The sequence below is a fragment of the Vipera ursinii genome (genome assembly GCF_947247035.1).
Source record: "Vipera ursinii genome assembly, chromosome: 3".
Taxonomy (NCBI): domain Eukaryota; kingdom Metazoa; phylum Chordata; class Lepidosauria; order Squamata; family Viperidae; genus Vipera; species Vipera ursinii.
In genome coordinates this window covers 126,243,675-126,256,893 of record NC_139516.1, presented here as the reverse complement: position 1 = coordinate 126,256,893, position 13,219 = coordinate 126,243,675, and the positions used below count along the sequence as shown (strand labels likewise).

The following is a 13,219-nucleotide window of genomic DNA, read 5'->3' as shown; positions in this document are numbered from 1 at the left end:
AATATAAGTCCCAAGTATCCCAATTGGGCTGCGATTTGCCATTTTTGAGAAACACACAAAAAATATATAGCTTTGGGGCTTGTTTGTTTTTAAGAACACCTCCTGAAGTTAACTCTTACTTCTTTTAATAATTTGGCTCCATCTACTGTGGCCTTCAGCTTCCTTTGTTAGGATAAATCAAGCAACTAATACCCGCCTCTTCCCACATGTTAGCTTGCTGCCCTTCCTCCCCCCCCCCTACACCAACCTCAAGAGACACTTAGACGCAACAGCCCCAGCCCATAGCTACAGCTCTACAAAGGCGGCTTCTAATGCCTGCGTTGGTGGCTTACGAGGCTAACAAAAGGCTACCGTTTCTTTCTAACAGGCTTGAGCTAGCCGCGCTGTTTCGCTTTCCGGCTCTGTTAATACAGGTTTTGTGGACGTCTCAGGCGCAGACACGAGCGAGCAACTGCTGCTTCGCGGGGGCGCGCACACACGCATACTTGTTTGGAGACCTAGGGAGTGGGGGGGGGGGAGAGAGGCACCATTACGTATTTGGAGCAGTGGAGTGGCTTTGATTTCCCACACACACACACACACACACCCGACGCCGGCCTGCTTACACGCATGCATGCATGCATGTGTACGCGCGTACACGCATGCATGCATGTGTACGCGCGTACACGCATACCCCCCCCCCCGTACACACCCACCTTTGCTTTCTGGAGGGCGCTGAAGTGCAGCTGGTGCACGAAGGGACTCCGCATCGGCGGAGGGGGCGGCCCGCGTCTTTCCCCGCTGCCTTCCTCCCCAGCGCCGTTGCCTCCGCTCCGGGTGCAGCATCCCCGGCCTTTCAGCCGCATGGCGCGATGCGAAAGAGGAAGGGGTGGTGGTGGTGGGGAGGAGTAAAAAAAAAAATATATCGAGGGGCGAGAGCGCGAAGGAAGAAAATGGGCGCAGAAAAAAAAAGAAGAAAAAAAAAAGAGAGGAGGGGGCAAAGGGAGGAAAATGTATTTCCGAGGAAGGAAAAAGGAAGCGTAAAGGTCGGGGTTGCGGTGAATAAACTAGGCCAAGCGGGGCTGCCGTCGACAACGTAGTTAGCGGAGGTAGTGGTGGAGGAGGAGGAGATCTGGTCAGCGACCCACCGCGGGCTCTCCCTGAACCGGCAGGGAGTGAAAGAGGATGCGCGGCTCTGTCAAGACGCCGCTTACCAGGCTTCGGCTTCAGCCCCGCCCTCAAGGAGGCGCATGCGCAATAGGCGCAGTGATGGGGAAGGAAAGCGCGACAGTCGCTTGGCGGTTTTAGGACAAGGGGCGGGAAAAGTAGGAGCGAAAGAGGAGGGGGCCGGCTTCGTCTGGAGCAGGGGTAGGCAAAGCTCGGCTCTTTTATGACTCATGGACTTCAACTCCCAGAATTCCTGAGCCAGCATAGCTGGCTCAGGAATTCTGGGAGTTGAAGTCCATGAGTCATAAAAGAGCCGAGCTTGCCTACCCCTGGTCTGGAGCAAGAGCTGGCCGGCGGGCGCGCGGTTTTCATTTCAAAGGAAGTGACTTATTGATAATCCTCTTCTTCCCATCCTTGGGACAAACCTGCTTCCAATTTCTTCCAAGCAGAGCTTTAAGCAAACCTGGTTAGGGGACCTTCCAGTTATTCAGTGGAATTAAATAATGCTGAATGTTCTTCCAAATAAATGGGCAGGAACGTTTACTAATATTACCACAAATACACCTTGAATTAAGTACCGTTGTCAAACATCTTTTATAAAATACACAGTTGTATTAAATTATGAGTGGCAGTGGGGATAAGAGGTATTGCTTAACTCAGTTTTCTAAATGAATTGGAGACAAAAAGCAAGACATGGCTTCTCAGCAATAGTGAGGAAAAATATTCATGAGTGCATGATGTGGTGTTGATTGATTTCAAAAGTGTATGTAGCCAAACAATTCTGCTTTATGTAATAAAATAGATTGTTGTCCATAAATTATAGACAGTTTATTTGCACATGGGTACTAGTCCACAGACTGCCAATCTCTGCCTGTATATAGAATACCACTTCAGGTTTGCTTTCTATCAAAATGAAATAAAAATACTACTTGAAAGACTTGGTGGTCTTCTTTTTTGACCTTAGATTAAGATACATCAAAAGTGACTGAAAATTGAATTGTTCCTTGAAATAAGAAAATGATAGTAGCTGTTTCAAATGAACTGTTTTGCAGAGCTAGATCTCTCAGGAAAGTTTTAGAGTGTTTTTTTAGGTTCAAGTGCAGAGGAAACTTTGTTTATGTATCTGAATTCTAGCTTGTCTTTTTATATTGACAAACAGCTCTTACCTGTACTGTGAGTTTCTATTCTGTTACAGTTCACTGATTAACTACAATAAAGACAATGAAGTATGTAAATGCTAGGGTACGTTTCAGAGTGGGACTTGCTGAAGTCAGCCAGGATATTTCATAATCTGCTTTTATAATCCATAGTTCAATTTTTGCAACTTGTTTCAGGAGGCATCACATGGTTGGGGGCCCTTTACAATAAATGTTGAAAATGATGTTAATTTTATGAACGGTCCTAGGACTGTTTAGTAAGTTAAGCGTATGCTACTGGGTATTGATCCTTATGAGAAGGATAACTTTGCTCACTGTCTTGAGGGGTTTTAGACTGGTTTTATTGTAGAGCAGCTTTTCTCAACCTTTGGAGCCTGAAGGAGCCCTTAAAGTATTTTTCAGGCCTCAGGGAATCCCTGCACGTTCAGACTGAAATAGAGGCCAGAAGTTACAAAATTATATTTGTGTGTAGTCCTGTGTATTTGCATTAACAAAATAAAGAAATGTTTCCCTTCCCTCACCTTCTCCCTTCCCCACTGCTTTATGGGTGGCTCCTGCTGCTGCTCAGGTCAGATCAGATCAGATTCAGATCTCCTGTGCCTGGCCTGAGACAGATTGCCCACCCTGGGCCACCTGGCCCAAAGAAAGGCAAGTACCGTTATATGCCTGCTGCCACTGGTGCCCAGGCCAGGCCAGCCTTAGATCTCCTGTGCCTGTCTTAAGACAGAGCCCTCCCCCAGCCACTGTGACTGCAGAAAAGCAATCCTGCATCCTTAGAAAGGCAGGTGTGCGCCTGCAGAAAGGCAGGTATGTGCCTGTTGCTGCTGGTGTCCAGCCAGCCCAGCCCTAGATCAGTGCCTGCCCTTAGAGAGAGCCCCTCCCTCTGGGCCTCTGCAGTTACAGAAAGGCAGGCAACACCATCAAGGAGAGCCCCAGCACAGAGACGCTGGTAGCCTCTCTCTCATGTGTGCTCTGTACCGCCTGCTGCTCCTCCTCGCTTAACTCCTCTTTTACATTTTGGTTTTCTTAGCATCCCTTCAGGAGCCGGACACTAGGCACACACAGTGTTAAAGGGAGGACTTGGGTTAAGGAGAGAACTTGTTTCCAACAGCAAGGCAACAGGAGTTAGCGTATCAGAAATCTTTGTTACGTTCACAGATGAGCATTGAAAAAAATAAAATGCAATTTTAAAAGCTAAAAAAATGCAAAATGCAAAAGCAAGGAAAAAAAAGCAGTTCCTTGCAGATAAGAACTCAGCCAGGCAAATGTGAATTCCAAGTCAAGCCATCCAAAGTCAAGCGGAAGATTTACAATGCCAAGTCAAGGGAAGGACAACGGCTTAGTTAATTAAGCCAGAGTAGTAAATAACTAGATTCTAGGCAGAGTCACAGAACCTGAACCTCAATGCTCAAGTTGCTTCCTGCAAGGGAAACCCAGTTCTGTGAGACTTAAATCCTCTCCCTGCCTAGCTTGCACAGCAGTTGTCAATCTTTGCTAGTTAGCCTTGCTGCTTGCTTGTAAGTTGCACACTTTGGCAAGGTACAGGGGTTCCAGAAGGAAATACTGGGAGGGGGCCAAGTGAGTGCCTGAAGCAGCCTGTGTTGCAGCTGAGCTGATTCTGAGAGCTTGATATCCTCCCTTCCACTTCTTGGCTTGGTTTGCTCCTCACTCCTCACCTTACGCTTTGCTCATCACCCTGCTTGTGCGCAAACCACAATCCTGCCCGGGATCCAAGCATGCTCCAGTGGAGTTTAGAAGGTTTTTGTTTTGTCTCTTTTTTAAAAACTAAATCATGATTTCCCAAGGAATCCCTAGTGCTCCAGTTGAGAATCTCTGGTCTAGAGAAGGACAGAGGAGACTTTGGAAAAGGCATGCATTGGTTAGCAAAACATGATTTAACTCCATGACGGGAACAGACATTAGAATTAAACTTAAACTAGGTCTGCCTTAACTATCTTTGGTATCGGGGGATCAGTGCCAGGCTTTTAAGACTGATATTGCCCTTTCATGGTAGGCCATGTTAGGAAACTAACTCCATTAAAAAATATTGGAAACCTATTTTAGTAATATAAGCTATGGTAACTATCTCGAAGGCCTTTTCCCCCCTTCCTCTTATGCTAAAGATCGTTAGGATGGAGTCATTTTATGCTTCTAACACAATTTCTTTTCCTGGGCTTAAAAAATGTTTGGCTAACTGTAACATTCCTTTTCCAAGGCCATATTTATGATTTTCTACAGATCTATACATTTAAATTAAAGGTGGATTAGTAGAGTGTAATCCTGCACCCATTTGCCACATGCAAGACTTTTCTTGTGAACCTACTGCTTGTGTTTGAAGTTATCTTTGAAAATAAAACAGCAAAATACTAACTTAAGAGAAAGATATATTTATTAGATTTATACCCTGCCTTATACAACTCAAGGTAGTATACCCAGTGCTCTCTCCTCCTATTTTCCATAACAGCAACAACCCAATGAGATAGGTTGGGCTGAAAGAGAGTGACTAGCTCAAAATAGTTCAGCAGACTTCCATGCTGCCACCCATTTTGACTTGCTAATTTTCTTTATGGGCAGGGAAGTGTTCATAGAAGAAAGAATTGTTCTCATCTACCATTATGTGATTTCTCTGCCTATACAGAGGGCATTATTTTGAGGCCCTCTGTGTAATTTTAAACTATTTTTCAGTCTATTTTTCAAAGCACTGTTGTTAGACATACTATAGCCGGGGTGTCAAACTCGCAACATCACGTGACGTGTCACGACGTATCGTGACTTTTCTTTCATTGCCGGCAATGGGGTGGGCGCGGTTTCACCATGACGCATCCGGCCTGCGGGCTGGCAGTTTGACATCCCTGTTAACTATACTATACTTTTACATATATAAAAATCCTGTTATTCAGAGGCTTTATAAGCAGATTGGTTAATCTGTAGTACTTCTGCAAAATAGTGTAAAGCTTTCCCTTATATCTGATGATGATGATGACTTTTTAATGGAAACTTTAGACATAAGAGTGCAGGCATCTGTACATTCAGGTTTTAACTAGGGAATTTGGTTTAGTTTATCAAAGGACATAAGCAGCGCCTGATATCTGAGTCATAAGTGGCTTCTTCCCCAAAAATAAACATATTTTTGGAGATACTCATACTCTTAGATATACATACCCCTACTTCAAGAACATAAAGTATCACTTATCCTGGAGAACAGAGAGTGCTAGAAATTGAAGTATTTTGCTGATACTTGATTTCCCATCTAGAAAAGCATACAGTATTTATAAATTACAGCTTATTCAACCTAATTTACCTTCTATAAGTAGAGTAGTCAGTTGTGAAAGAAGAGCATTACATGGTTAATTTACATGCAAGAAAGAATGTCAGCAAAGGTGGTTTGCACTTCTGAAATTCCATCATCTATAGTACATTGGTTTTAAAAGAATCTTCTCTTCCATTTAGCTATTCTTACCACAGAATATTGGGGCATGTCTGAAGATACAGATTTATCAGTAATCATTTGCCTCTGTGTCTTTACAATGCATAAAAGGTAAAGGTAAAGGTTCCCCCACACATGCGTGCTAGTCATTTCCGACTCTAGGGGCTGGTGCTCATCTCCGTTTCAAAGCCAAAGAGCCAGCGCTTGTCCGAGGACGTCTCCGTGGTCATGTGGCCGGCACGACTAGACGCCAAAGGCACACGGAACGCTGTTACCTTCCCACCGTAGTGGTCCCTATTTTTCTACTTGCATTTTTACGTGCTTTCGAACTGCTAGGTTGGCAGAAGCTGGGACGAGTAACAGGCGCTCACTCTGTTACGCGGCACTCGGGATTCGACCCGCCAAACTGCCGACCTTCTGATTGACAAGCTCAGCGTCCTAAGCCTCTGAGCCACCGCGTCCCCTTTTACAATGCATAGGACATGTATATTAATATCAGTTTAGATCCAAGAAAATCAAGAGCATTAGGATTGTTGATCATCACTTAAGCTCCTCGTTTCCTACCAACTACTTCGTAATTTTAAATCTTAAATTTGTTATATGAAATAATTTCCAATTGGCTATGGAATCTGCTTTTATATTATCTAAAATTATTTTTGGGGGGGCTTGATGCACTCTGAATTTGGTTGTTTTCTTACAGATGTTTCATTATCCAGACTAGGTAACATCATCAGTGCTAGTGACGTTTAGTATCAGAAGCGAGTGCTATCATTATTTTTACATTCTAACATTCAAGTGCACACATAATTAGCTGTAAATCGAGCTGTGACCAGTGAGATTTAGTTTGTTTTATAGGTTTTGGTGGCTTACTTGACAATGTTTAAGTGAATTAGTCCAGCTGCCAGTGTTTGCATTATACTGTACTGTAAACCAGCGGTCCCCAACCTTTGTGGCTTGGTGGCCCATCCGGGTAGGGTGGGTGAGGGTCTAGAGGGGAACCAGGCTGCACAAACAACAGGCTGACATGCACATGCATGCACACACAGCTTGACTATTTGACCTGTGCAGGCATGCGTGCTGACCTCCCGCTCCACGTCATGCTGCGTAAGTGTGTGTGCGCTGGCCCAGTTGCAAATAGGCCACGGCACGATAGTGGGCCATGGACTGGGAGTTGGGGACCCCTGCTGTAAACCATAAAGTTACCATATTGGCCATAGATTGACATAGATCACTTAACCTGATTATTTGAACATTATTTTTACCTATGTTTAACATACCAGTTCCAATAACACTAAAAAAAAGTGACTTATGACCTTTTTCATACTTATGACTGTTGCAGCATCCCTATGGTCACATGATCGAAATTCAAATGCTTGGTAAATGACTCATATTTATGATAGCTGCCATGTCCTGCAGTCATGTGATCGCCTTTTGCAACCTTCTGACAAGCAGTCAGTGGGGAAGCCAGATTCATTTAAACAACTTGTTACTTAACACCTGCAGTGATTCATATAACAACTCTGACAAGAAAAAAACTCACTTAACAAATGTCTCACTTAACAACAGAAATATTGGGCTCAGTTGTGGTTGTAAGTCAAGGACTACCTGTAGTTATTAGTAAGTCTAATCAGAAAATTAAATAACAAATCAAACAATATGTATGTTATGATGACTAGCAACTATGACAAAAGCTATTGTGTAAAGCATGATATTGTTACCTGTTCTTCCTGATTCAGTGACAAAGGCCATAACATGGTAAAAAAAGTATGAAATAATAAAATATTTGGGGAAGAATATTAACCAACTAGAATTCATATACAATTCATATGTGTGTATATTTGCATGTAGCTGTTTTATTACTGCAAGTAATAAGCAAAAATGTTTTATTATAAGCAAAAATGTTTTATGCAGTAGGATGAAGTGTTAAAAAGGATAAAGAAGCACAACATTGAATATGGATGCCATTTTGGACTTGGTCTTATGCAGCTTGCTAAACCCCAAACCAGATTTAACAAAATATAGTTTCTGTCAGCTCTTTCAGGTAGTCTAGACAAGAAACCAAAACCACGAGTAATAATACTACCTTAATTGTAAGGTTACAGACAGCTTTTTCTTCCTCTCCTTACTTTCCTTACCAGACAACTAGGAAGGGTTCCTTCACACACATTCTTCACCCTCTCTTGTGGGCTTTTGTGGGCTGAAATGTCTTTTATGTCACCTGTGTGGCTCTTCTTCCTGTTTCCAAAGGTTATTCTCAGAGCCTATTACATAACATAGTATATGCAAGCAATTGACCCATTCTACTGTTTAGCTGTTTGTAATTCATTCTTTCCAATTTACCGGTAATCTTGTCTCATCAGAATTTGGAAATATAGCATCTGGACTGGATTAAAATCAAATAAATAATAAACTATGTAATTAGAGCATATATTCATGTAACATCAGAATGATTGCTTGATTATGTGCCATCAAGTCAGTATTAAGTCAGAGAAACTACATAGATTTTCTTCTTGATCTATCAGTTGTGTGCCATCAAGTTGGTGTTGATTCTTAGTGATCACATGATAGATTTTCTACAATCTACCATTTGTCCTGAACCTTCCTAATGTACCGTAAGTCTTGAAAATGTAGGGAACAAGGGACTTGGTATATTAGATTGGAATTACTCTGATCCAAGAACTGCCCAGCTGTCCAGAAAAAAGATTTAGAGAAGCTTTACTATTTTGTTTTTTTAAATTTGTGGTAATAATTTTTGTAACTATTTATGTTTTATTGTTCTAGAACAAGGCTTTTCAACTTTTTCACCCATTGTACCACTTTTAGGATATGGCAACATCCGAGTACCACCAGTTGCCTAGCAAGGTTCAAAAATTTGATGATCAAAAAAAGGAAAAAAGTGATGAAGTACAGGTAGTCCTCAACTTACAACAGTTCGCTTAGTGACTATTCGAAGTTACAATGGCACAGCTGAGCAAGACACCTGCCTGCCTGCCCTCCTGGCGGCGCTTTTCCTCCTGTCCGAGGTTTTCACTGTTGTGAGCATTTCTGTTGAGGATTGGCAGCGGGGTGGGGTGGGAGGGTGTTTGGTTTTTATTCTCTCCCCCCCCCCCCGCTGGGTGGTTGCAGCAGCTTTTGGTCACTTCACATGACCCTGGGACACTGTGACCATCATAAATATGAATCAGTTGCCAAGCATCTGAATGTAAATCACAAGACCCTGGAGATGCTGCAATATTCCAGCTGATCGGTGCTTCTTCTGGGCTCAGCAGAAGCGCCAGGATCAGCGCCGAGCTCTAGCTGGAGCCTGGCACTTCCACTGAGCCCTGACAGCCCTGCAGCTCCAGCCATCTCTCTCTCAGGCTTGTGTGGTGCTGCCACTGGTTCAGCTCATTCCCCTCCCCTGCTATCACTTTTCTAGGATGGTCACGTACCAGCTGCCAGGTGCCATTGTACCCTAGGTGGTACCCGTACCACTGGTTGAAAAGCCCTGTTCTAGAATACTTAGAATTTATTTCAAATAAGAGCTAACACAGGCTTTCAGATTCATAGCTAGTGAAATCAGTGATATGTACTATATTTTGACAGAATTCCAGTCCTAAACTCACTCAGGAGCATCGACCTCACTTAATTCCTTGGAATGTAGCTTTGCTTAGGCTTATCTTATGTGCCCTTTGCTTTTTGGTTTGCGAAAGTGGGAAATAGAACATGGTATTAGTTTTCTACAGAACTGCTCAGTTAGAAACAAGTTTATACCTGACTCACAGTATTGTAGTCAATGAAAAGAAGGTGCATGAGGTGCTGACAAGCATTTGGTAAACCACAGTAATAATTAATTTAACTGGAATCAGATTGTGTAAGTATTGCATTTACATTACTTTTGAAATGTAAAGTTTTTGGTCTTTTTCTGTTTTGTGTTTATGGACGAAACAATTGTCCACAACCATAAAGATTCCTTTAGCTCAATGTCTCCACAGTTGTTCCCTTGCAGCATTTATTAAGATGTATATGAATTTTAATATTTTATTGTTTTAACTTTCCCTTAGATATCCAGATTAAAATAAGATCATGGTAATCTGTACATTTCTTCATATTTATATAAATATTTATATAAATATATAAATATTCATATATTTCTAAATTCTGATGAGACAAGATTAAAGCCTTGGTGGAGCAGTGGGCTAATGCCTCCTTAAGTAACACCAGCTGCCTGCAATTAGTGCAGGTTCGAGTCCCAACCAGGCTCAAGGTTGACTCATCCTTCCATCCTTCCGAGGTAGGTAAAATGAGGACCCAGATTGTTGGGGGCAATTAAGCTGACTTTGTAATAATGCCGCTTGGGGGGGGGGCGAAAGCCCTAGTAAGCAGGCATATACATAGAATGAAGGCTATTGCTAAGCACATTGATTTGTGCTTCTTAGATTGTAAGCCACCCTGAGTCTTCGGGGAAGGGCAGGATATAAATGGGATTAAAAAAAATCTTTAATCTGCTGCTATTAACACAAGAACCTTTATTATGTTGCAATTCTTTTGTTATACTTCCTACTTTCTGCCCTTGAAATCCCCTATTATTATTATTATTATTATTTTGAATAAGTAGAGGAACCTCCAGCACATTTGCAAATTCCAGGAAACACAAATTGTTTATATTCTTCTAAATGTATTTTTGGTCAAAAGATTGGGATAGTGTTGGAATTGTTCCACAGGTCATCATTCAGAAAGCAGTTCGATTTTGTCACTAAAATAATTTAAATAGAGTATTCATGAGATATATGTATCTATGTCTGGCTCCAGAGATAGAAAAAAAGAAGACAAAATAGCTACTGTATTGTGCCCTTTCTTACTTGCATTATGATGTTGCACATGTATGTAATGGGAGGAGTATGTGTGGTAAGGCTTGTCATCTCCTTCTCACCCTTATGCAGATGCCTATGTCTTTCTATTTACAGTAGTGGCCAAAATTGTGGAAACCTTTTGGGAAAAGTATACAGTAGAAATGCTACCTCTGGTTAAGTCTCCACCATTTTTTCTTCTAATTTCTTTATAACTGTAGCCTTGTTCACTTAATAATACTATTTTACATTGCTTTCAGTCAACTCTTTGCACCATTACTTTAATTTTATTACGTTTTACAAGTTCACTAAAGGAAAGGAAAAAAAAAACCCAACCAACTTGATAGCGATCATATAACACACTGACAAATGTCCTTCTCTCAGCTTCAATACATAGCATCAATAACTGAGTCCTACTGTGATCTGATTGGCTCATTGCCAAAGCAAGATGACGTCTGATTGGCTCTCTAAACACTCATGCTCATTGGCTACAATCAAATGAAGGAAAGCTACCTAAGCAAGTTGTGCTTCCTTTTTCTGCTTATTTGGCTATAACTTTTCATAGAATACAGTACAGATCATTGAACAAACTATGTTGCATTACATCCTTGATTAAATTATCGTTTCGTTGATATATAATTTTATGGTACTACTCCCCCCCAAAAAGTGGTGTTATTAGTCATCAAACCTCAAACATACACTTTTTTCAAAAGGTTTCTACAGTTTTGGCCACTACTGTAGTTTACTGCATTTATTTCCTGCCACATGACATCCAAATCAACTCTCAGCAATCACAGGATCCTCTATAACCTATATAATAAGGGGCAAAAATATAGACATAGGAAAGTCTCTATTGGGCTGCAGTACTAATGTTTAGGCATCTTCCCAAATAGTTCTCCCAATTGTTTTTCTATTTTGTGAATTATAGTGTGTGTGTGTGTTCCATTTCCCCCCCCAACTCCATATTTTTTTTCTGCGAGATGCCCTAAGTACAGTCACCCACGCACTCGTTACCTCCCGTATAGATTACTGCAATGCTCTCTACATGGGGCTGCCCTTGAAGACCACCCGGAGGCTTCAACTGGTGCAGAATGCAGCCGCGCGGGTAGTGATGGGAGCATCCCGATACTCCCATATTACACCCCTCCTGCATGAGCTGCATTGGTTACCAGTTGTCTTCCGGGTGAGATTTAAGGTGCTGGTACTTACCTTTAAAGCCCTACATGGCTTAGGCCCAGGATACTTGCAGGACCATCTGCTGCTGGGAACGACTTCCCATTGCCCAGTACGCTCACACAGAGAAGGCCTCCTCGGTACCGTTGGCTAGACAATGTCGGCTGGCAACCCCCAGGGGGAGAGCCTTCTCTGTGGGAGCGCCAACCCTATGGAACCAGCTCCCCCCTGAGCTTCGGATGGCCCTTTCGCCGCGGCCTCAAAACACTCCTTTTCCACGTGGCTGACCTGGACTGACAGGGATTTTAATTATGTTTTTAATTTTTAACTCTAATTTTTAATTTATTTTAATTTTAATTTTAATTTATTCTACAGGGGCCATTAATTTAATTTTTATTTTAACTTCTGTATTATTGTATGTTATTCTTGTTAGCCGCCCTGAGTCCTTCGGGAGATAGGGCGGCATATAAGTCCCAATAATAAATAAATAACTAGCATCTGAATGCCATTTTCTGGATCCAACGAACACAGCAATAGTGATGGTACGGGATGCAAATAGTCTCTTCTTAAGTTTTTAGATTACATGTAGTCCTCGACTTACAACAGTTCATTTAGTGAGCGTTCGAAGTTACAACAAAACTGAAAAAAAGTGACTGATGACTGTTTTTCATAGTTACGATCATTGCAGCAACCCCATGGTCACATAATCAAAATTCAAACGGTTGGCAACTGACTCATATTTATGACAGTTGCAATGTCCCGGGGTCATGTGTGATCATCTTTTGCAACCCTCTAACTAGAAAAGTCAATGGGGAAGCCAGATTCACTTAACAACCATGTTGCTAACTTAACAACTATGGCAAGAAAGGTCATAAAATGGGGCAAAACTCACTTAACATATGCTTCACTTAGCAACTGAAATGTTGGGCTCAACTGTGGTCATAAGTTGAGGACTACCTGTATTTATGGACAGTATCCCTATAGAAGGGAGTCACTGCAAATTTGGTTGTTCCCATGCTGCCAGGATATCAGATAAACCCAAAAATTGTTGTTGTTTTTTTAAAAAACAATATGGGGTAGGTTTTGCTAGTTGCCATAAAACTAATTTTCCTCTTAATAGAACAAAGGAACAAAAAGCAGTGGAAATAAATTCAGAATGTAAGAGGAACCCAAACCAAATACAGTGTGGTCTTATTTGAAAGCACAGTCTTAAACTGTTCGTGCAAGAATTATCAAATCATTCTACAGTATTTTAGAAAAGTGGTAGATATCTTTAAGGAGAACGCAGATATACTTTTAAAAAAATTATTTATTAAATTTGTTTGCTGCCCATCTCACCACAAAGCAGTTTTTTATTAATAGAAAAATTAAGTCCATTATGCGAGAGAGAGAGAGCATGGACAGTAAGCACGGCAGTTGATGGCTACTAGGGAGAAAATTTAGTTGCCTAACCTTTATATTTAGAAAACAACATATACCGTATACAC

The 13,219-nt window shown here is 41.7% G+C and overlaps 1 protein-coding gene across 1 annotated transcript in view; it reads right to left on the bottom strand.

Annotated features, from left to right (window-relative positions):
- Positions 1–845, bottom strand: part of LPCAT1 (lysophosphatidylcholine acyltransferase 1) — a gene marked incomplete at both ends in the record, with an annotated part of 50,527 nt that extends 49,682 nt beyond the window's left edge. The window contains one exon of the mRNA XM_083357847.1: positions 696–845. Within this exon, the coding sequence (XP_083213973.1) occupies positions 696–845 (150 nt within the window). The remainder of the gene's footprint in view (positions 1–695) is intronic.
- Positions 846–13,219: the final 12,374 nt, after the last annotated feature.